The sequence below is a fragment of the Acinonyx jubatus genome, chromosome C1, assembly GCF_027475565.1.
Source record: "Acinonyx jubatus isolate Ajub_Pintada_27869175 chromosome C1, VMU_Ajub_asm_v1.0, whole genome shotgun sequence".
NCBI lineage: Eukaryota > Metazoa > Chordata > Mammalia > Carnivora > Felidae > Acinonyx > Acinonyx jubatus.
The window spans coordinates 206,871,726-206,894,003 of record NC_069381.1 but is presented as its reverse complement, the minus strand read 5'-3'; the positions used below and the strand labels follow the sequence as shown (position 1 = coordinate 206,894,003).

The 22,278-nt window shown below is 40.7% G+C and overlaps 1 protein-coding gene across 12 annotated transcripts in view; it reads right to left on the bottom strand.

Annotated features, from left to right (window-relative positions):
* Nucleotides 1-3,703: 3,703 nt before the first annotated feature.
* Nucleotides 3,704-22,278, bottom strand: part of MFF (mitochondrial fission factor) — a 35,783-nt gene continuing 17,208 nt past the window's right edge. For 4 of the 12 annotated variants that reach the window (XM_027048884.2, XM_027048921.2, XM_027048910.2 and 1 more), the window contains 6 exons: nucleotides 21,014-21,088; nucleotides 15,648-15,806; nucleotides 12,228-12,260; nucleotides 10,639-10,698; nucleotides 7,263-7,347; nucleotides 3,704-4,566 (listed from right to left, as the gene is read on the bottom strand). In XM_027048884.2, the coding sequence (XP_026904685.1) occupies nucleotides 4,435-4,566; nucleotides 7,263-7,347; nucleotides 10,639-10,698; nucleotides 12,228-12,260; nucleotides 15,648-15,806; nucleotides 21,014-21,088 (544 nt within the window). In that variant the 3' untranslated portion in view covers nucleotides 3,704-4,434. The remainder of the gene's footprint in view (nucleotides 4,567-7,262; nucleotides 7,348-10,638; nucleotides 10,699-12,227; nucleotides 12,261-15,647; nucleotides 15,807-21,013; nucleotides 21,089-22,278) is intronic. The other 8 variants (XM_027048897.2, XM_015069268.3, XM_027048936.2 and 5 more) reach the window with 7 other exon arrangements.

Below are 22,278 nucleotides of genomic sequence, written 5' to 3'. Positions count from 1 at the left end.
CGGAAAATGTAAGAGAACAGGAACTGTGTCGTTCTCAACCACTTAGCTCCTTCTCGCTTAGCTCTTTCTTAGCTCTCGCTTAGCTCTCGTTAGCTCTTTCTCACTTCGGAGCCTTAGCAGGGCTGGTCCTCTGCCCAGCCCCCAGCCCCCACTCATATATTCTCCGGCTGCATCCTCTTCATTCTTAAGATTGCAGCACAACCAAAAACAAACAAACAAATAAATAAATAAAATAAAAATAATAAAAAATATCACTGTACTTGAAAAAAAAAAAAGATTTCCGCACAACCATCAACTTGTTCTCAGGGGCCTTCCCTCACCACCTAACGAAGATTTCCCTTGACTCTCCCTTTTAGCATTCCGTCACCGATACTACTCATCACGAAGGCAACAGCACTTTTATTTGTGGCTTCTTACGTTTCACTCCCCGCCCCCCAACACCATATGCTCCATGGTACCGAGATACGTCTCTTTTATTCACTCCTGGTATCCTCAGTAGCAAGTACAGTGCCTGATACAAGGTGGGGCCGTTGTAAATATTTTGTTGAGTGAACAAGTGGATCTTACCTTTCGTACTCAGCTTTCAGGGAGAGTGAATGCTGACTGAGCGTCAACCTGCTAATTGCCATAAAATTAGGACACAAGTAAAACGAACGTGACCGCTCACCGGACCGGACAGTACAAGGGTCAGCGGCAGTGCGTAGAATCTTCTCATCACCCCGGAGATGGATGGGATGACCCTGGTTCTCCACAGGGTCACGAAGACAGAGACTTAAGCCTCTCGTTTGAGAGCAAAAGAAAGGACGGTTGGCAGTACTAGTGGCTATTTGAGTCTTGTGGGAACGACTACCTTGGATTACATGCCTACAGCAAAGACCACCTGAGGTTAAGCATCTTTTGGGGACCATGCCATCTCTGTTCTGGTATCTACACTTACACATGCATGTATGTAACACACACACGTAGTCACTCACAAAGCTCACCCATTCTTTTTCACTTCATCCCGTGTTCAATCTTGTTTTGGAGTCTTTAAACTTTTTTTTGGCTGTATCCACAGCAAAACACTCTCCTCTCCCTTATCCTTCAGCGTATATCCCAAGTTCCTCTTCAATAAAATTTTATTTTTTACTTATTTTTAATATATTTTGAGAGAGAGAGAGAGAGAGAGAGAGAGAGAGAGAGAGAGAGGGAGGGAGAGAGAGCAAATAGGGGAGGGGCAGAGAGTGGGAGACAGAATCCCAAGGAGGTTCTGTGCTGCCACGGCAGGGCCAGGTGTGGGCCTCGAACTCCCAAACCGTGAGATCATGACCTGAGAGGAAATCAAGAGTCAGATGCTTAACCAACTGAGCCACCCAGGCACCCCTCCAGAAGATCATTTTATAATCCTCTAATTGTTTAAAGAGGTTTACCCCCTCCTTCTCCATGGGACGGTCAACTCCTTACAGACGGTCAGAGCCTGCGGCCTTCCTGCTTGTACCCGCTTACCGCAGGGGTCAGGGCGTGCACACGCGAGTGTCTACTTCGTGACACAGTAACACGTTGTAAGTAAATAGCAGTTATGGTGAATTAAACCTTATTTGAGTTTGAGGCCCAGGAAAGACAGTGCAATTTCAGTATCACTGTAATTAAGACGCTAGAAAACAGACATTCATTCAAGAAAGGAAGGAGAGCTCTCTGGCGAACACATTTTCATAAAATTACCCCTCAAAGTATAAATAACCTGCTACTGCACCGACAAGGATTCCCAGAAGTAGGAAAAAAAACCCCAACCACCACCTACCACCCACCTCTGAACAGTGCTCTGAAGGCAGTGGAACCTGCTCACTGTACTAGAGCGTTGGGCTGACCCTCTATACGCCTGGCCCTGACTACACTCCGGCCACTTTCCCTGCGCCAGGAATCCTTTCCTCATTCTCTGCTTGTTGAAATCACTACGTGTATATGCATGCATTTCGAGGCTCAGCTCAAATATCTAATAAGTGTTTCTTGACCCTCCTGACCAGGAATGAATTTGTTCCTCTCAACTCCAAATCCACCTTCTTACAGTGGTGAGCAACCTCCAGGTGAGGGAGGCTGGCATAATGGAGCTTGGCTTTGGAGTGATTCAAGTGCTTCTATAGTTTTTAGATCTGTGACAAGGCGAAAGCTGGATGTAAGTTGATTTCCCATCTTCCCTTTCCCTGGGGGGGGGGGGGGGGTTGTCTTTTGAGGTCCCAGCTTCATGCAGGAATCCTGTGCCCAAGACATGGAACTGTTATCTCCTGCCCCCTGCACAGCCACTAAAGGAGAAAGTTCTAGGTCTCCAGGATTTGGTAAAAATCAACAGGGGAAAAAAACCCAGCTTTTGTGTTGATCTCCTGGAATGCCTCCTTGTATTTCATTTTTGGCCCAAGCAGAATCCTTTTCATGCCTGTCCAGCAAAAGAAGTACTAATTTTATCCATCGTTTTTATCATTTTTGTGGTTTCAACTGGATCACTCAGAAATTACCTGTGAGACACACACACACACACACACACACACACACACACACACACACACACAGAGCTAGAATTAACATAATCACATCATTAGGCTATTATAAAAGTCAGAAGATTTTCAGAGGTTAAAAAAAAATTTGTCATCAAACTCATGATAAATTCTAGGAAGAGAAGAATGCTTCCTCCAAGTATCTTTTTGTTTTTTGTTTTAAATGTTTATTTTTGTTGGGGCGCCTGGGTGGCTCAGTCGGTTAAGCGTCCGACTTCAGCTCAGGTCACGATCTCGCGGTCTGTGAGTTCGAGCCCTGCGTCGGGCTCTGGGCTGACGGCTCAGAGCCTGGAGCCTGCTTCCGATTCTGTGTCTCCTCTCTCTCTGCCCCTCCCCTGTTCATGCTCTCTCTCTGTCCCAAAAATAAATAAAAAACGTTAAAAAAATTTTTTTTAAATAAATGTTTATTTGTTTTTGAGTGAGAGAGAGAGAGAGACAGACAGACAGACAGACAGACAGAGACAGAGAATCCCAAGCAGGCTCCACACTGTCAGCGCAAAGCCCGATGTGGAGCTCAAACTCATGAACTGCAAGATGATGACCAGAGCCGAAATCAAGAGTTGGATACTTAGATGACTGAGCCATCCAGGCGCCCTCCCAAGTCAGGTGCCCTCCCGCCACCCTCCCCCCCCCCCCGGTATTTTATTTTGGAAGGACGGGGGAGAAACAAGAACACAAACATGAAATACATCTATCTAAGGAGTTTCCTTCAACTGCCTTTCCTGAAATTGATGGCCTGGGAAGAAAGATATTGAAGACATGTGGAGAGCCCCACGTCTAATTAAAATCCTATCTGTTTCTGAATGCAAAACAGGGATGAAAAACCGGGATAGCTAAAGGGTCCCAGGACTTAGTTTCACTGGTGCATTTAAATCCCGAGATCGTGCATCTTGGCTAAAAACTACAACAGAAAAAGCAGACACAACTCAAGTTGTTTTCATCTGAACCACTTTACAGATCCTGCGACTGACATAACCACCTGTAATGCGACCAGCGCCTCCCGCTGCCGGGACGGAGACCCGAAAGGAAGCATGGGAGGTCCTTGCTACCTGCAAAGTCATTACTTGCATTTCCTGCTCCTGAGGCGGGAAGACTTATGTTCATTAACGGTAATATGATAGAAGACATCGCTCACGGCACAGCATGGTGAAATAAAACTTTTTGACAGACAACCATTGCTTTTGTTGACAGTTTATTAAATACACTACATTTGTACCTTATTCTGTGGTTTTTTAAATCATTCACACGGGGCTTAGTAAAAACATACTTTATAGAAAACCATCTGCAAAATTAAAATAAAAATAAGAATGCACATTTTACACATGTATTAGATAAACTGCTGGAAATGTCAGGAATTATTTTAACGAAGGTGACTGTAAAACATGAGGCGCCTTGACTTCATTAAACCTGATACCAGACCATGACTATGGAAGCGCGAACGCTGAAGTGTGGATGCAAAAATGTCTATTGACGGAACTGTTTCACTTAATCGCGTTTGAGAAACAGGACAAAATAAAGGACTAGTCTTCTTTTACAGATACTTTTCTAAATCCACTCACTATGCACTCTCTTTCCCATTCAGAGAATTAATTGTGCGGACTGATGAGGCAAAAATCATTTCCCTTAAAGAAAAACAAACTAGAGCCTATTTACAAAACATGCAAAGGGAGAATGTGAAGTGTGCGCGTGTTACTGCAGAACTGCTTGACAGTGACCACAGCGGAGGGAGAGAATGGGCCTTTACTTCCCCAAGTTATCAGACCTTCCCCCCTCCTTTCTGGAAGAAATACACGGGCAGGGCACGGACTATAAAACGGCATACAATGCAAACACAGAAACAGAGAAGTTTGCAAGTTCTTTATGTTTCCAGCTGTTGAGACAGAATTTTCCAGAGCCGAGGTTACCTCTAGCGGCGAAACCAGAGCCAGCTGTTAAGCAGCCAGAACGCTACAGTAATCGAATACATGACCATTTCTCTCTTCGCGCGCTCTTTGTTCTCCTCTTCTAGAAGTTGTAGACGTCTATTTAGTTTGATTATCTAAGTGAAAAACAAACAACGACAACAAACCAAATAGAAGCTTTAGTGCAAGGAGGAATTAGAGTCTCAGGAAGTAGCAGGACTTGTCAAAAGAATTCTGATAAACACTTGGAGCAAAATGAACCCTATATAGAAAAAATGTCACCCGAGACAGCTTCAATTCCGAGATAATCTCCCTTTCCCTTCTCCAAATTTCTGAGTCAGAAACGAGTATATTTTCCGTCCTTCCTCGATTAAGTGTGAGGTGAGGAAACCGTTGCACGCTGACAGCTAATTCCGACAGGGGGGACCAAGCACACACCGAGGCAGGTGCAGCACAGCAGGATGAGCTCCTGTCTCTGCTCCTTCTACAAGCTTCTGTCCCTCGGCCTCAGTTGCTCATCTTTAACCTGCGTTAACTGCCTTCCCTGTCCGCTGAGCTCCTGATGGGATCTCCTAACAGCCTGTTGTGGCGGGCCCTGTGCTCTGTCACCCGGACCCTTCAAGGGCTGAAAGGCTAGGAATTCTCTCATTGACAGCACTGCCCTCGGCTGCTGATCCCTACCACGGACAGCCCTGGGCTGAACTACTGCCCTGCCCAAGCATATGCTCCCTTCCTGGGGCAGCTGCGTGCATCCAGTAACTGGTTCACAATGGGGTTCAAGGCCCAGGCCCCCTGCTCCACCCGGCCTCAGGCCCCTCGTGAGGCTGGCCACGTGCAGACACCGCAGCCCAACACTCCCCTCGTGCCCCATCCTGCTTCCTCTCCTTCCCCTGCAGGTGGTAACTGCAGGAGCACTCCCGGGGCAGGCTTTTGTGCCAACCTGCAACCCACAATCTGCTTTCTGTGTAAAAACACAATAAGCTCTGTAGAGCACTATGAATGCTCTATGGGATTACTATCATTATGTTAGAGAAGGTGAAGGAAGAGATTTTCACAGAATGTGGAATCCTTAGCATTTTGAGGACCGAGAACTCCAACCTGGAGGGGTGGCAGGGGGGCGGTGGGAATGGGAGTCTACGGACAGTGATGCAGAGATAACCATTTTCACAACCCGGAAAGGTACGTCACTTTTTAATCAGTGCTGAGGAGCCATTTTTCTCTTAGGGCCAGTAAAAAAAAGATAAATAAATAAAGTGCTTAGAGTTAATCACCTTTTCCCAACCACTCGCAACGAGAGGGGCTTATTTGGTGCCACGGGATGCTATGTTCTTACACTAAACGATCCATCTTATCGTCAATGAAAAAAACAGGCATTGATCGTGAGTCGTTACGATATTTTTATCTGGGCAGCAACAACACCAAGGCCGCTTTTTAATATGGAGAGTGGATTACATTTTCTCTCTTGAAGCCAGGTGGCCCACGGGCCCATCCCTGGATGAATGGAGTACAGGCTGGTGGGTTTCCAAATTGGCAACGGACCAAGGGAGCTTCCCCTGCCGCCGGGGTCACAGATGTGAACTCTGTAGAACCTTCTCGCGATGCGGTGCTTGCGCCTGGTCTCAGAAGCTCGGTTTCCCAACTGGCTTTCTACTACTTGTCACAGGACGTGTGTAACCTGTTTACAATGACTCGATCTTTGTCTACTAGTTCAGCCTCTAAGCTAAGGATCGAATGGATGTTGTTACAACCCCGAAGCTCCTGCTGTACTCTCAGAAAGCAAGGTTGTTGGTCTGACTGTGAATTCTACGACAAATGCCAGAGAAACTCCCTTTCTTCAGCAGGCGAGGTATAAATAAATATGCGTGAGACCTTCTGACACAGCATCCATTTAGTAAATAAACGAGACTCACGATAAAAAAAGCAGTATTTGTTTCATATTATCGTTATGTTGAATCTTTAAAACGATATTGACTGATTCTAATGCTAAGATATTTAGTTTCTTGATCTTAGAAATACTTTCTTTCATTCACGTCTCCTCTACGCCTATTCGGCACAGACACAATTACAACACTGGCTGCGCCTTCTCCACGTGTGTGTGTGTGATTCTAGAGGCCGTGGGACCGCATATTACAAATGTGCATACGCAACTGCACTTCCAAGGCAGGACTTATTACAGAACACAAGAAATATGTTCATAGAGGCGCTGCGCAAACTGGAAGCAGTGACTTCCAAAGCAGAACTCTCCAACATCGTACCACAGGTCCCCAAGGTGACTTCCACATTTCAAGAAGTCAAACAAGCAGTCTAGTGGCTATGCTGGTTGGCTAAAATGCCAAGAGTCTTTGTTAGTGGCCAGAATTGTACCAATCCATTTTGGTAATACTGTTTTACGCTGATTAAAATGTGTAAATGGTGGCTTAACATACCTTTAATCAAAATGGAAAAGTCAATTATGGCTTATTAAAAACAGCTTGAGGGGCGCTTGGGTGGCGCAGTCGGTTAAGCGTCCGACTTCAGCCAGGTCACGATCTCGCGGTCCGTGAGTTCAAGCCCCGCGTTGGGCTCTGGGCTGATGGCTCAGAGCCTGGAGCCTGTTTCTGATTCTGTGTCTCCCTCTCTCTCTGCCCCTCCCCCGTTCATGCTCTGTCTCTCTCTGTCCCAAAAATAAATAAACATTGAAAAAAAAAATTAAAAAAAAATAAATAAAAACAGCTTGAGAAATAAAATAATTCATGGGTTCCACAGGAGAGAAAATGATAACATGTTAAAAATTATCAGTAACATACTATATGAATATAATTTAGGATTCTCTCTTGTCTAGTACATTAAATACCTGCCGTCTTAATGAAGCTGCATCTACAACAGTCATGTCGTCCGAAGTTCCTTCAATTGTTGCATCTATATGTGACATGCCATGCCTAGCAGATGAGACATAAAAATGCAATTTAATATTACAACAGAACTAAGAGTACCTGGGTAAGTCACATCATGTGCTGGGCAATGCTCAAAGAACCGTTCAGAAGACTGATATTTAACAACAGGAATTACTAAAATATTTTACCATCTGAATTGGTACTAACAAAGGAAAGCAGAGGAAGAAGCAAAAAGTATTTTGAGCAATGATTTAAGAGCTGCCACTCTGAAACAGAACAACGCATAATTCTTCCACAAGCTTCTGTCCGTATGTAGCTCCACAGGAGTCCCTGTCGAGACTCACTGGCCGGGAACACTAACTTTAGCTAAAAAAAATAACATAGATTTTTTTTTTTTTTTAAATTTCTCCTCCTCTTCTCATTGCCTCTTACCATTTCTACTCTCTACTTATTTCTAATTACCTGTTCTCTACTGTGTCTCCCACAGAAACAATGATAAAATCACCTGAGGACATCTTGTCACTGCATTCAGATCCGGAATTGGCTCAAAGATTAATCATTAAGGGGCTGTGTATAAAATAATACCGGAAAGCCACAAAGAACCACCCCAGGGAAAGCACATTAAGAAATACTTCTTTTTCAAATACAGTTACTTCTAAACGAGCACTGACTTTTAAATGCCTGGCAATAAACCTCTGAGAAACAAATACACACAAATGCTATGCTTCCCCTTTGCCTGGATTTCCACTTCTTAAGCTTATTTTAATTAACAGCTTAATTGAGATAGAATTTACATACCATACAGTTCGCCTCACATGTTTATATGCTCGCTATTTTAATCCTGTATGGTTATTTCCCTAAAATGGCATAGTAACTTTCCCAAATGAGCAGAATCTAAATCAGCGGAATTAAAAAGTCACTCCTTTGTCGTCCAGAGAGAGTTGGCACATGGATTACATCATTCTAATCTTTCAAGCAAATCCCCGTTACAAAAAGCACGTGACCACACAAAGGGGCGTGAAGAAGATTATAGTTTTCATCCAGGCACATTCAAGACAAGCCTACTCAGAAAATCCTGCTTCATATGCTGTTGAAAATAACCCAAAAATAATTTAATAAAGTATGTGGAACAGGGTTTCTTTTATAATCATTCACTGTGTTCCCAGCCAGGGTCGTCATTCTGAACAGACGATAACCGTACGTGTTGCAGTTTCAATGGCTGACGGTGCGTCCCAACTCTAGAACAATGTCTACGTGTTCCCTTTATCACTAAATGAACTGGCTTTCGCATTTCACCACTCCTTTCTTCATCTCAGGAGGAAATATCCTCGAATACTGAGACTAACTGCGTCTGAGAAGTAAGCTTCTATGTGAGTAGAACTATGAGTTTATAAATATCTGAGATAATTATTCTTTTGAAGATTCAGACCGAATTATTACATGACTGGAGGAAAAAACATGGATTGAAGATTCCTTTTCTCCACACTTTATCTCAAAATAAAACTTTTCGGGGCACCTGGGTGGCTCGGTTAAGTATCTTGACTTCAGCTCAGGTCATAATCTCACAGCTGGTGGGTTTGAGCCTCGTGTCGGGCTCTGTGCTAACAGCTCACAGACTGGAGCCTGCTTCAGAGTCTGTGTCTCCCTCTCTCTGCTCCTCCCCTGCTTGTACTCTTGTCTCTCTCTCTCTCTCTCTCTAAAATAAAAATAAACATTAAAGAAAATAAAACTTCTATTTCCCTGAGATTGCCTATGAGATATAAACTGGGGGGACAAGAGGGGCGCCTGCGTGGCTCAATTGGTTAGGCGTCCGACCTTGGCTCAGGTCATGATCTCACGGTTCACAAGTTCGAGCCCCATGCTGGGCTCCGTGCTGACAGCTGAGAGCCTGCAGACTGCTTTGGATTCTGTGTCTCCCTCTCTCTGCCCTTCCCCTGCGCTCACGCGCCCGCTCTCTCTCTCTCTCTCTCTCTCTCTCAAAAATACATAAACATTAAAAAAAAAATTTAAACTGGGGGGGGAAAAAGAAGCAATGGCTTCAAAGGTAAAGGAACCCCAGACTGAACACAGAATGAAATATAAGTGATGGGAATTACTCACTTTAAATCCTAAATTAAATAAGGTGTTAAACAACTGTGAAGGAAATCTTCATTTGCAAAGAAATCTAAGGATATGGCAAAAGGCCGTACATATATAATTCAACTTACAATAGAAAAAAAAACATTAAAAGAGCTATATATATCAGATATAAAAAGCTGTATTTGTCAGAACTAAAATCTCTGTAAGAAGTGTTAAGTCAGCTCACTGCCTGAAAGTTCTTTCAGGGAAAGAGAAAAGGATCACGAACTTCCAGTTCCAACTTCTGGGAAATATACAAAGGTAGTAAACTTACAATGGCCTGAACGGACACCGTGAAAGAAACCGGTGAGCAGAGGAGAGGGTAAGGCACCACTAAGGACACACTCTTCAATTCCTCTAACCTGAATGCAGTATTACTAAGAAACTGATGTTTCCCTCTTCTCCTGCCTAAAAATCAACGTGTCAGATTCCTCTCATCATAGAAATAATGCTGACAGTTTTAAGTCTACTGCCGTGGGTAATACATTTCTGCTTAAAATGAACAAAATTAGCTCTGAAAAAGTTACAGTTAATGGTATCTGCGAATACCAAGCAATTTTCTTTTCCCCAGAAGATGGGAAATGGGAATTTTGGCACCCCGGAACCTTAAGCATTCGTATGTGCCAGTCTATCTGTCCTTGTGCATGCCAGGAAGGTATAATTACTGAGGCTAAGCATGTCTGAAGGAATGAAAACAAGAGGGAAAAGCTTAAATCAACAGATGATGAAAACTCTTTGAACTAAATTCCTTTTCTAAACGTTTAACTGTCTAGACTGTCGATGCTGATTTCCCCCAATTTAAGACGATGCCTTATACACACGTTTATCTACACGTGGCGAATGCCACCCCAGGCAATTAACAAGAAAGGAAATGGTAGACAGAACCTCAGCCAACAATTAAAATGATGCACATAAAACAAGATTTAAGACGGCCTTTTCTGTGTTTCAGCGTGATCCTCGATAAGCTACCAAAACGGTATTTACATGAAATATCTCAGATGTGCACATGGTACCTTCACCACCAAGCATTTTTCTTCATACTCTGGTTGGCAAACGTCCTGAACGATTAGACTCAGGGTTCTCAGAGAAAAGCCAGGATGTACTCAGAGAGGAAAACTGTGAGCAGTTCAAGCTAGAACACAAAGGCAAGGCTACTACATGCAAAATACAAAGGCAGTCAACTGTTTAGCCTGATAAGTACAAAGTCTCAAAATTTACCTGACGTTGTCATGATGCGGATTAGAAGTGGCGGCAGCAGACCCACCCCGCAACACGGGTCTAAGGCAGGTTTTTGCGGGAGAAGGCACAAGACAGAATCAGGAAACAGAGAAGTGATAAAATAAAAGCAAAAACAAGACAAAAACATGTCAAATAGGATTATATTGTATGTTGTGATACAATATAATATCTGTCAAATACTTTAAAGATGGTTGCAGGACAGGCCCTCCCTTTTGATTTTCGTAAATTTAAGGTTTTACCACAGGCCAAGAACCCAGAGGAAACTCGTGTGACAAGACAGCACCCGCGTAAAACTTTTTTCTTCCCTTTGGTGCTTATATTTTAATTTATGAAATTCAAGAGAGAGGACAACTCTGTCTAAAAAGTGTAATTTCCCTTTTCTCGTCGGAAAGAAAAGATCACCCGCAACCCTGGAAGCGTGTCAGGAACTGCTGGGTAGCACCTGCACGATCGCGGCTGCCCGTCTGGTGTCAGCGGCCCAGGTTAAGTCCCATTTCCCACGGCTCCTTCCCTCCCGCCTCACTCGTTGGAATCACGCCTCGTATCCTACTGTAGCTGCATCTCATTCAAACCTTGGCTCCCAGAAGCAAACCTGCAAGCCTGGGTTCTGGAGCTGAGGCCGTCAGAGGACGTCTAGGGTGCGGCACAGAAGCACAGCCAAACTGCGCGTCTCTTCCGGAGAGACCCCCCAGCAGCGGCACACTGGGCAGCTGGGAATAAAAGACTGCGCTAAACTGGAACACTTTGTGGGGACGGTCACCAGCCTCAGGACATACGCTGGTTCTAGAGAGCAGTGAGTGCTCCACCGAGGTGAGCAGTAACCCTTCCAATACCTTTCACTTTTAAAAATCGGAAGACAAAAACTTCCCGTGGTTTCTGGTCAATTGCCCAAAAAGCAATCAGCAGTAATTGGCGACCAGAGAAAGGAGGCTGAGCTACAGGGGCCATAGAAGGATTTTAAGAATTATTACATTGTATTTCAAGTGTCTCATTTTCTCAGTACTGGTCGGGTGTTGCCTGCATTGAAGTATCAAGGCAATGCTTAATTACAGTCAAAGTTTAATATCAAATGAACTAGTTTTTTTCCGTTAAGTTGGTACAGCTGTAAAACTTTGGCTACAATACGAATCACTATTTCCTCCCAAGTTAATTTATATAAGACAATTTTCATGTTTAGCTTGTACGTTTCCTGGAGGCACAACTGGTGCTTAAAGAAATTTCGGGAGCCTACAGGATAAGGAATTCTGAGGCTGTGGGGGAGACGTTAGACTTCTATTGTGCTGGCTAAAGAACAGTGAGAAAGCACATAAGCCTGAAACAGGTTTTAAATCATCCCGTTCTGCTCCTATAATTAATTACTCTGTGGCATTAGGAAAACTTGCTTCACTGCAATCTTATAGCACGCTCGTCTGAGAATGCTTTAGTAAATGAAGCCGCTGCTGGGTGCTACTTAAAGCTTTTATTAAAGAATTCACGCTAATATGTTCAATATGGATCTGCCATAGTCAACATATGCCACCACAGAGATTTCCCTCCTATAATGCAGAGGCAGAAAATAGTACAGTTACCTTTCACAACGTATTTCATTTTGTCTTCTCACACTGGCAATTGACACATATAATATAAAAGTAAATTAGACAGGTATTTGGCAAAGTTAGAAACTTCATTCAAGTACCAGTTTCTACCTTAAGTATGATTTAATACATTAAAAGAAATCTTTTCTAAGTCCGGTAATATGTTCAACAGTAATAATTTTGTAACTAAAGAGGCAAAAGGGAAGGAGAGCCACGGCTCTCCAAGTTCTAGCATTAACTTGTATATTGACATTTTTGAGTAAATAAATGGTCTGACTTAATAAAATATGTTTCTTTAGTAAAAAAATAAAAAAGGAACCTGCTACAGTAAATAAACAGTAACATATTTATACGCATACTTGCAAAAATACAAATACAAATTAAAACACGATGGTTTCATATTCTATTCACTCAAAGCCAATATAATCTGCTCACGAAAAACTATATAAAAAAAATCAAGCCCCTTCTAAAAATAAAACTTAAGCATGCTAAGCATGACTAATCTGTTGATATTTAAATAACGTTCTTAACATGGGAATTAAGTTTCTTTTTTTAAATGTGAATATTTTGCGTTGGAGAATGAAACACGGAGGTCTGGCAGATGTCAGGAGACACAAGTGTTTCCTGACCAGCCAAGGACTAAATCACAGCAACATTTTAAATTCAAAGAACACACCTATCTGAGGTGTTTGGGTGCATTTCTGATTCCTCAATTTTCCAAATGCACAGCACTGACCCACGTGTATCAAGGATTTGATTTTGTCTTCATGTTGAGCTTGGTTTTAAATCAAGTAAGTTCTCATCAGATGAGAAAACAAAAATATAGTACATAAACTTTCCCACAGTGTTCCTTAAAGTGTAAACTGAACATTGTTCTTCCATGAAGTAACTGCGAATCTGCATTTTTTAATGATAATAAGGCAGACAGTAAGTTCCTTTTTTTCTTTCTTTCTGCTGATTAGTTCTAGCTTAATGTAACTGTACCTAAGGTAAAGGCATAAGACCAAAGATAGGACATTACATGAGCATAACCACCAAAGCGTAATAAAATAGAAAGGAAAAAATGATGTACACAGCAAGGAACATAAAAGCACTTAAAACTTTATAAGCAGTATTACTGTAATAATCATGCAGGTAGAACATTATCCAAATTTCACATTCCTACTTCTTGTATCTGCAAAGTCATGCCAGACAGTTCTCTTGTAGAAATAAAAAATGATTTGGTACTTACAATTCTGATTAAATCTTGTTCAACATTTAGATCATAAGAGATTGAAATGTAATTTAAAAAAAAAGGCAAGAAAAAAAATAAGACTAATAAGAATCTAACCCTCCAGGTTCCAAGGTAACATAACTAATGGTATGTATCCAGGAGCAAAAAATTATTAATACAATTACTTTATGAATTTTTAAAATCTCATTTAAGTAAGATAATTCCTTTCCAGAAAAAAATGGATTTTAAAGCTATCAATTTATGATAATTGAAAAATTAATAACTAAAAACTTCACTTAGGGCTCAATACAGTTTTTTGTAGTAAAAGAATACAAAGTAAATTCTACATTAGTAAGACTTCTGATTTTCTATTTTTGAAGTTGAGGCAAAATTCTTTTCCATTAATGGGCAAGGACTGCTTTGTGAAGTCACAATTATTTAATCTATATAGAATTTATAAATATCTTCCTCACTCAGCTATTTTCACTGTTAATAGCATTTGATATGATATAATTCGACCTAATAATCTGGTCTCTTCTAAGGACCTACTGTAATTAAAAAGTGAAAGACGACACCTGGTGAAGAAGAAATCTACTTTTAAGGAGGGAGGAGAAAAGAGGCCTTTGGGAATATCAGTTCTTAAATGCCAGGTACTTTATATTCAATGCCTTTTGAAGGACTTACCACGGTCCTAAATAAAGAATTTGAGGCCATTATTACCTAGATCTTAAATAAAGATGGTGGTGGGAATCTAGAAAACTAGATTATAGGTAATACTATTATAAACTAGGTAATACTATTATTGCCTGGTGTTTTTTTTGTTTTTTTTTTTGTTTTTAACAGATGAAGAAAACGAGGCCCAGAGAAGCTAAACAACTTGCCCAAGGTCATTGTGCAGCTAGCTATTCAGTGGGGTGGGTCAACACTGAATCTGGCTGGCCCCCCGATTCTATGCTGCTTCTTACAGGCTCCAAATATTCTGAGGCAGTTCTAAACCTTTGGGGAGAGGGATGTATGTGTATATGCAAACACACACACACATATACATGAATATACATGTATATACATGTATGTATCATTTTCCCCTGCTATGAGCTTCCTCTTTTAAGCTCTTTCTGGTGCAGCTTTAAGTCGCTGGGCCCAAATGTATACCACTACATTAACGCGGGGCAGGCTTAGAAACAGCAGTCGATGGTATGGACAAGTGCTCACGAAGTACAGTAAAATCTCTGAGACTTGCATGACGATCAAAAGCATTCAACAAGAAAGTCTGTTTGGACTGAGCCATAAGACATGTCAGTTCCTAAGGTAAGAAACAAGGTTTACTGGCAGGGCCAGCTTAACTTACGGGGGGAATTCTTCAAAAGTTAACAGTCTACTAAACTGTCCATGAAAATTCAAATGGTGACGCACAGAGTCACTGGATAAAATGTTTGGAGTTGAAATGAAACGGACTCTGCCTTTCCCACACTATGCCAAAAAGCTCCCCCAATTTTATCTTTTAAAAAATACTATGCAGTAAAGAAGCAAGGGCACAAAATATCTGAAATAACGGCAAGGAAAAATCAAGCCCAAGTGTACTACTGACGATTTTACTGGGAGATGTCCAAGAGTGAGATACCTTATCAATCCTGAAAAATATCAGTATTATCAGAAAGACAACAGCATTTGGGGTTTTCAGTACAGGCCCAGAAATCCCTAGCTAGAAGGAAAGTAAACAAGTGTCCTAGCACCTACACTGATATTGTCTTGTCAGTTTGGCTTCGGCAGCCCAACCATCTTAGTATCGCAACGATGAAACCAAGACTCACTAAAGAAAATCAGTACGCTTCAGTCCAACAGCCTACACTCCATCTGACAGTATGCCTCAGCATATTCCAGTGGAGTCAAGTACTTAAGTCAACAGAGCCTTGGGGGAAAAAAAAATCATTATACTTCCTGTTTCTAGTTACTAACTGAATACTCTCCCTGACTAAAGAGAAGCTAAGAGCATCTTGTGAAATGTGAATTTTGGACAATAATTTCGATTGAAAAGAAAGCAAAGCAGGTTGTTTTAAGCCACTGCATCTTAGGAAGAGATGAAGATGCAAACACAAAAGGAAGACACCACAGTCCACTAACAAGGAGCCAAACCAAAAACAAAAACAAAGAAAAAAAAAAAAAAGCAACACAGCCAGCGAGAGTCACTGATGGCCAGTCACCTGCGATTTTCATCCAACACATCCAAGATCTGCTGGTAAGCCCTACGAGTGGAAGACTGGATAAGCGACAAAATGCCTCGAGCGGAGGGAAGATTAGCTCCACCTTCAGGTAATGTTTGGGGAAGACAGGCCCGGACCTGTTGGGGCGCCGGTGTCACACTGTTTCCGGGAGCACAGCAAGCGAAGAGAAAAACACGCAAGTCAGACTCTTATGGAACTTCAGCGGAGCAGTTTCCCCAAACACTTCGTCCTTTAAAAAATTACCTTCGTTGTCTTGCCCCTGTTCCCACCCTTCCCTCTCCCCCAGGAAAACAGTCAAAGCAAGCAAGTTCATCAACATATTAAATTGTTTTAAAAAAAACCAGCTACAATGCAACGCCCGTGACCGTGCAGCCTTACACATCAAATTGAACAAACTGAATACGAGAGGCAACTTTGCAGCGGGAAGAGAACCACAGTGAGCAGTGTGTTCAACGCCGAGCTCCGGAGAAGCGGCATTCTTTAGTCGCCGTGTGTCTTCCCATCCAGCAAGTCACACATCTAGCAACCAGCACTGCCCTGTGACTTACGGGTGGTGAGGAGATTAGGACAGAGAGTTCTGGGACACAGGTGTCAGGGTTCAAACACATGAATCAAGAGTGATCCCACGAAAACGCCATTTCCAATCTTTCACAGAGACAATGAAGCGAGTTGAGGGTATGATGCGTAAATTTCAACCGAATTCAAGTTTCAGAAGGTTGCGACAAAAGCATTTTGATAGCTTCATTATATTAAAGCATATGTTCTCTAGCTAAATGACTGAAACATAAAACCACTCCTGATTCTGTGCAGAGAGTGAACAGAGAGGCAAGACAGTTCTTAGATTACCCAGATGGATGTTAAGGCAGCATTTCTGGGCTTCCGGGTGACAGTAACCTTAATCACTCTTTCAGATGTAAGCTGAGAGTCACAATTTCTTTGGCTCCACTGCCAAGGCTTCTTAAAAGCTGAACATATTTGAATGAAACAATTTTATCGTTCGAACATCCACTCTTGAGCTTGGTGTATTTTCGGAGAGCTGTTTAATGTCAGCTGTGTGAGGTATTTAAGTGATACCAGGACTTGCTTGGCATCTGGTTTGTTACATGAAGAGGCTTTGTTGCAACAAAAGGACTGTGACCCTGGGATGTGGGCTCAAAACTTTTTCTCAATGTGAGGGCAAAACTACCTTGGGTTAAAGCTCACTCTTGTGTATTTCACCCAAAAGAATGAAAGATGGAGCAGTGAACAGCTGAAAAGAGAAAAATCTTTTATTTTGATTTATGTAAACTTCTCTAACTTAACATGCATTTTGTTTGGAAATCACAACATAAGTGGGATAACTGTGGAAAGGACTAACATGTGATATTATACCCAGAGTCCCTAGAACATTAAAAACAGGGGTGCCTGGGTGGTTCCGTCAGTTAAGCATCTGACTCTTGATCTTGGCTCAGGTCATGATCTCACAGGTTCGGGAGTCTGAGGCCCACATCAGGCTCTGTGCTGGCAGCGTGAGCCTGCTTGGGATTCCCTTCCTCTCTCCCTCTCCCCCCACCCCCCAACCCCCCTCCAGCCCTGCTTGTTCCCTTACTTTCAAAATAAATAAACTTAAGAAAAAGAAAATCCACAATTTTGTGAATAACTGTGAATGTCTTAGTGACCCAAAGCAAGAAGTATTATAAATATGAAAACCCTGTTTTCCAGACTACTTAGAAGAGAAAGATGTAAGCCATATCTACGCATATTGAGAAATTAATTTATCCGGGCTGAGTCCCTACGGGAATTTGGCCTCATGCTGCCAAGATAAGAGCAAAGTTTTAGGTACAGGCTCATGGATGATCACCCTAAACATCTGTCCAGAGATTCTGGAATATACATAAGCCAACTTACCAACTGACCCATGGTACTTGGCAAAACCCATACTGAGCATCCAAGAAGAATAAAAAAAAAAAAAAATCAGTGTTATCTGGGATACAAAGTCTAGGTACTAGCCTTGTACTCAGAGTTCTTTAGGGAGCAGAGGGAAAACCTCAAGTTCTTGCTCTCTGTGAGAGAGCAGACTGAATTCATGTCAGAAAAATGTCACCAGAGGCAGGAATGAAAATGTACTAGTTATACATTACCGTAAACAAACAATCCAGCTTATACTCTTCCTGACAGAGCTCCAACAAACCTGGCTAAATTTACTTAGGAAAATTGTAAAAGACTAATCAGTACAGTATTTTGATGTAATTAAAATTTTTATCTTAGCATTTTGGGGCTTAGATCAAACACTTTGAGTATCATTCCGTATTAGTAAATAAATCAGCTACACACTAATGTGTTAAAATCTCTAACAATCACCATTTAGAATTATAATCCTAGAGCAATAATGGCAATACACTAAATCCAAATCCAGGACAGAAGTATGATGGATTTTTTTGTCCACTAAAAATTAAAGAAGGGTTACTTCCTTTGAGAGAAAAGATTTTGTCAAGAACAGTAGGTACTGTTTGTTTAAAGTTCTCAAAGTGCAAGTACTTCCTGTCCATTTACAGGAGATCAGTTGGTAATTTATCAAGTAGTCAAGCATAAACTCATTTCAGAATAACTGCAAAGAATTCTTGGGAGGGAATGCACAGAAGGTTGAGTTTTAAAACCGTCCAGGGGCACCTGGGTGGCTGAGGCAGTTAAGCATCTACTCGCTTGCGGCTCCAGTCATGATCTCATGATTCCTGGGATCAAGCCCTGCATTGGGCTTTGCGCAGACACCGCAGGGCCTGCTTGGGATTCTCTCTCTGCCCCCAACCCCTTTTGCATGCACATGTGCACATGCTCTCTCTCAAAATAAGTAAATATTGACAATATTTTAAAGATTTAATGAAAAAGTGTATAAGATCTCTAAGATTCTATGCATGATCATGTGAAAATTGGAATATGAGAAAAAATGAAAAAAAACTTACATGATCCTTAATTGTACCTCAAGAAAAAATATTTTATGTAGAAAAAGATGAAATTAAGCCTTTATCAATACTAGTAAAGATATTTATTTTATCAAAGACCAACATCAAAAGCATATTTGGACTTTTGGCGGTTTCTCAAAAGTTTTAAAGATTAGTAAGAAATTTAACTTTTCAGTATTTATATGGTAATCCTTCGCATAAACACCAAAAACAGAACAGAAACTATTTTTAAAACTGTTGAACACTTTGGGCAGTATATGTATAGATGCAGTGCCCTTGATTGTTAACTTTTATTTCCATCTATAGTTGCACCAAACGATTAAATCACAAATGACCAAAGTTACCCTAATTAGAAGCAATGGATACTTCAGCCATTTTTCTTTTTAAAGATTCAAGCAGCCTTGCAAAGCAAGCCTTCAAAGCAGCCTTTGGTTTTGGTTTACAAACAGACAAATTTAAGAACAGGAAAGAGTAAGCCCATTTTAGCAATCAGCCTGATGCTGGCTAGAATGTCCACCACTGGCATCAGCTGTGGAGGGAAACGGTGCTTTTAGGATTTTCATCTCTGTCCACTCATCCACCCAGACAAGGTGTAGTGACTTTTTGTTTTGACAAGGGAACTACTGTGAAAAGCAAAAAAGTCAACATACTGCCAAGGCACTGGGATTATTTAAGCAAATGTTATCTGATTAGTAATCTAATAAAATTGCACTTTGATAATAAACTGATTCCTACTAATGTTATAAAACGGCAAAGCCTCAACTTCTTCTTTTGTAAAAGATTAGGAAATTCTGAGAACAACTCTGATATTTACCATATAATTTCACCAGCAACAGCTCTGCCTGATGCCTATATGAAATCCTACTGCATGAATGGGAAGTAAACAACACTAGCCAATGTCAGAACCAAAATTTAAACGAAAATTTACTTGTCATTATTAAGAGGTAAGTCCAAAGTCAAGTACCTCTTTCCCATGGATTTTCACAGGAATAATGTTTCTCAAACTGTGAGGGTAACGTCTTTGGTGAGGCTCCAACCTCTTCCAGAAGACAGTAAAAGGTAAAATTGTGAAAAGAGTGAGAAAAAAATGTTCATGGAAACACAAATTTTGTACCCTTTCTCTTGAAATTTTAAATAGAAAACCTTAACTTGTTGCCACTGTCTAAGGCAATTTACTGGTTCCAAGAAGCACAATAAAAGAACCAGAAGAAGAAAAACATCACTGGTTGCCAGAGTGATTTCTGTTGCTTAAGAACCGCATCAGCTGCTGAGTTCCTGTACTATGCACTAAAATATCCCCACAACAGGCCAGTCACTCCTGCACCTTCTTTTGGCAGAAAGAGTAGGTTTAAATGATCTCAAAACATTCTTCCAAGCATAATTTTAATCTATGGGATTAAGAAAAACAAAAACAAAAACAAAAACCCTAAATGACAAACCACTCTTAGACTCCTCCTTCTGGATCAAAATAAGAAAGCAAGGAAAGATGGGTGCTAAAACTGAAAAAAGGTTGGGATCACGGAAGCTGGTTAAATTGACTCTGTACAGAACTAATATGCCCACCAAAAAGCAAGGTAAATAAAAAATGATGCTTGGTCCTTATGTGCAAATTATTCCATTTTATTTTCACTATTACACTCCAAATCATACCTAACTTCCTTAATTGGTCTAGTTTTTTTTTTTTTTTTTTCCTTAACAAAATGTGTAAGGACAATTTGAGAAATCCCAACACCAAGGAACTGAGAAGCCCAAACAGTACGAGCATTAGGGTATTATATGATAATTACTTGGCGAAATATTAGTACAACATAAGCCTGCAAAATTAAAACAACTCCTAGCTGTGAAAAGCAGAGCAGAGAAATTCTTACGTGTAGTCCGGTGCAGAAATCGGTGCCTGGAACCTTGACATTTTATTTCTTGGGGCAGAATATGATCTGTGCCACCTTAAATAATAATTATGCTTCTTTTACATATTCGGCTTTCATAACACAAAGAAAAAGCGAGATACAAGTCTACTGGTCAGAATTCACTTTTGTGTGAATAGCTGACAATAATCGATTCTACTGTCTCTGGAAAGCAATTAAGAAAACGAAGGCCAGTGTTTCAAGGTAAATAAAATAAAAAATGATGCTTGGTCCTTATGTGCAAATTATTCCATTTTATTTTCACTATTACACTCCAAATCATACCTAACTTCCTTAATTGGTCTAGTTTTTTTTTTTTTTTTTCCTTAACAAAATGTGTAAGGACAATTTGAGAAATCCCAACACCAAGGAACTGAGAAGCCCAAACAGTACGAGCATTAGGGTATTATATGATAATTACTTGGCGAAATATTAGTACAACATAAGCCTGCAAAATTAAAACAACTCCTAGCTGTGAAAAGCAGAGCAGAGAAATTCTTACGTGTACTCCGGTGCAGAAATCGGTGCCTGGAACCTTGACATTTTATTTCTTGGGGCAGAATATGATCTGTGCCACCTTAAATAATAATTATGCTTCTTTTACATATTCGGCTTTCATAACACAAAGAAAAAGCGAGATACAAGTCTACTGGTCAGAATTCATTTTTGTGTGAATAGCTGACAATAATCGATTCTACTGTCTCTGGAAAGAGATTAAGAAAACGAAGGCCAGTGTTTCTGCTCCCATCTCTACATGCACTTTTACTCTTAAAGCCAAGGAATAAACTAAAGTGGAGGCAGGCAAAGGTTCACGGACCATGACACATAATTAATTGTACATTACAAAGAAGAGACCAAAATAGGTGAAGACAGCAAGAATTTAATAATTACTTTAGTGGAAGTAAAATATTGCTGTTTTATAATAAATTAACAATTTCGTCCTTACTGCGTCACTAACACCAAATATATGATAGTGCTCATTGTATAAAATTCCTAATGTTAATTAAATGTAGATTCTTAAAGACGAATTCAACCACAAATTTTTGAAATTAATAATGGAAGGGGAAGAAAAAGCCAGGTTACATTATTAACAAAAAGATGCTTAAGTAGGGGAGCCTGGGTGGCTCAGTTGGTGAAGCATCTGACTCCTGACTGCAGTTCAGGTCATGATCTAATGGTTCATGAGATCGAGCCTTGCATGGGGCTCTGTGCTGACAGCATGGAGCATGCTTGGGGTTCTCTCTCTCTCTCTCTCTCTCTCTCTCTCTCTCTCTCAAAATAAATAAATATATATTTTTTAAAAAGATTCTCTTTAAGAGAAATGCTTAAGTATCTTACCATAATATGGTAATATACATAATTACCATACAAAAAAAGTATCGTTATGTAATCTAAGAATTTCACTATGAAAATGCAGAGTTAAATATTCATTCTATCTTTACTACCAAACATTAAAACATTTTTTGTTTTATTAAACATCTAGAAAGCGCCATTAAGGCGACTTAAATACAAAAGCAAGGATTAGTTGACTCTGCTAATCTTCTCTGTTATGAGGAACTTAGGTAACTGCAAAAATTCCTACGAAGGAATTATCTACTCTAATAGTAGCCTCGTTAGGCTGGTTTTCATACATAATACAACTGTTTCCTTTCTCTTCAACCAAACTCAGCTACCAATAATTACACATTTTGTGGAAAAAAAGAAAAAAATAATGCTATACTAAAATAGACCTGTTTTTATCTAATATGAAATTTCAAAGTAATTAAA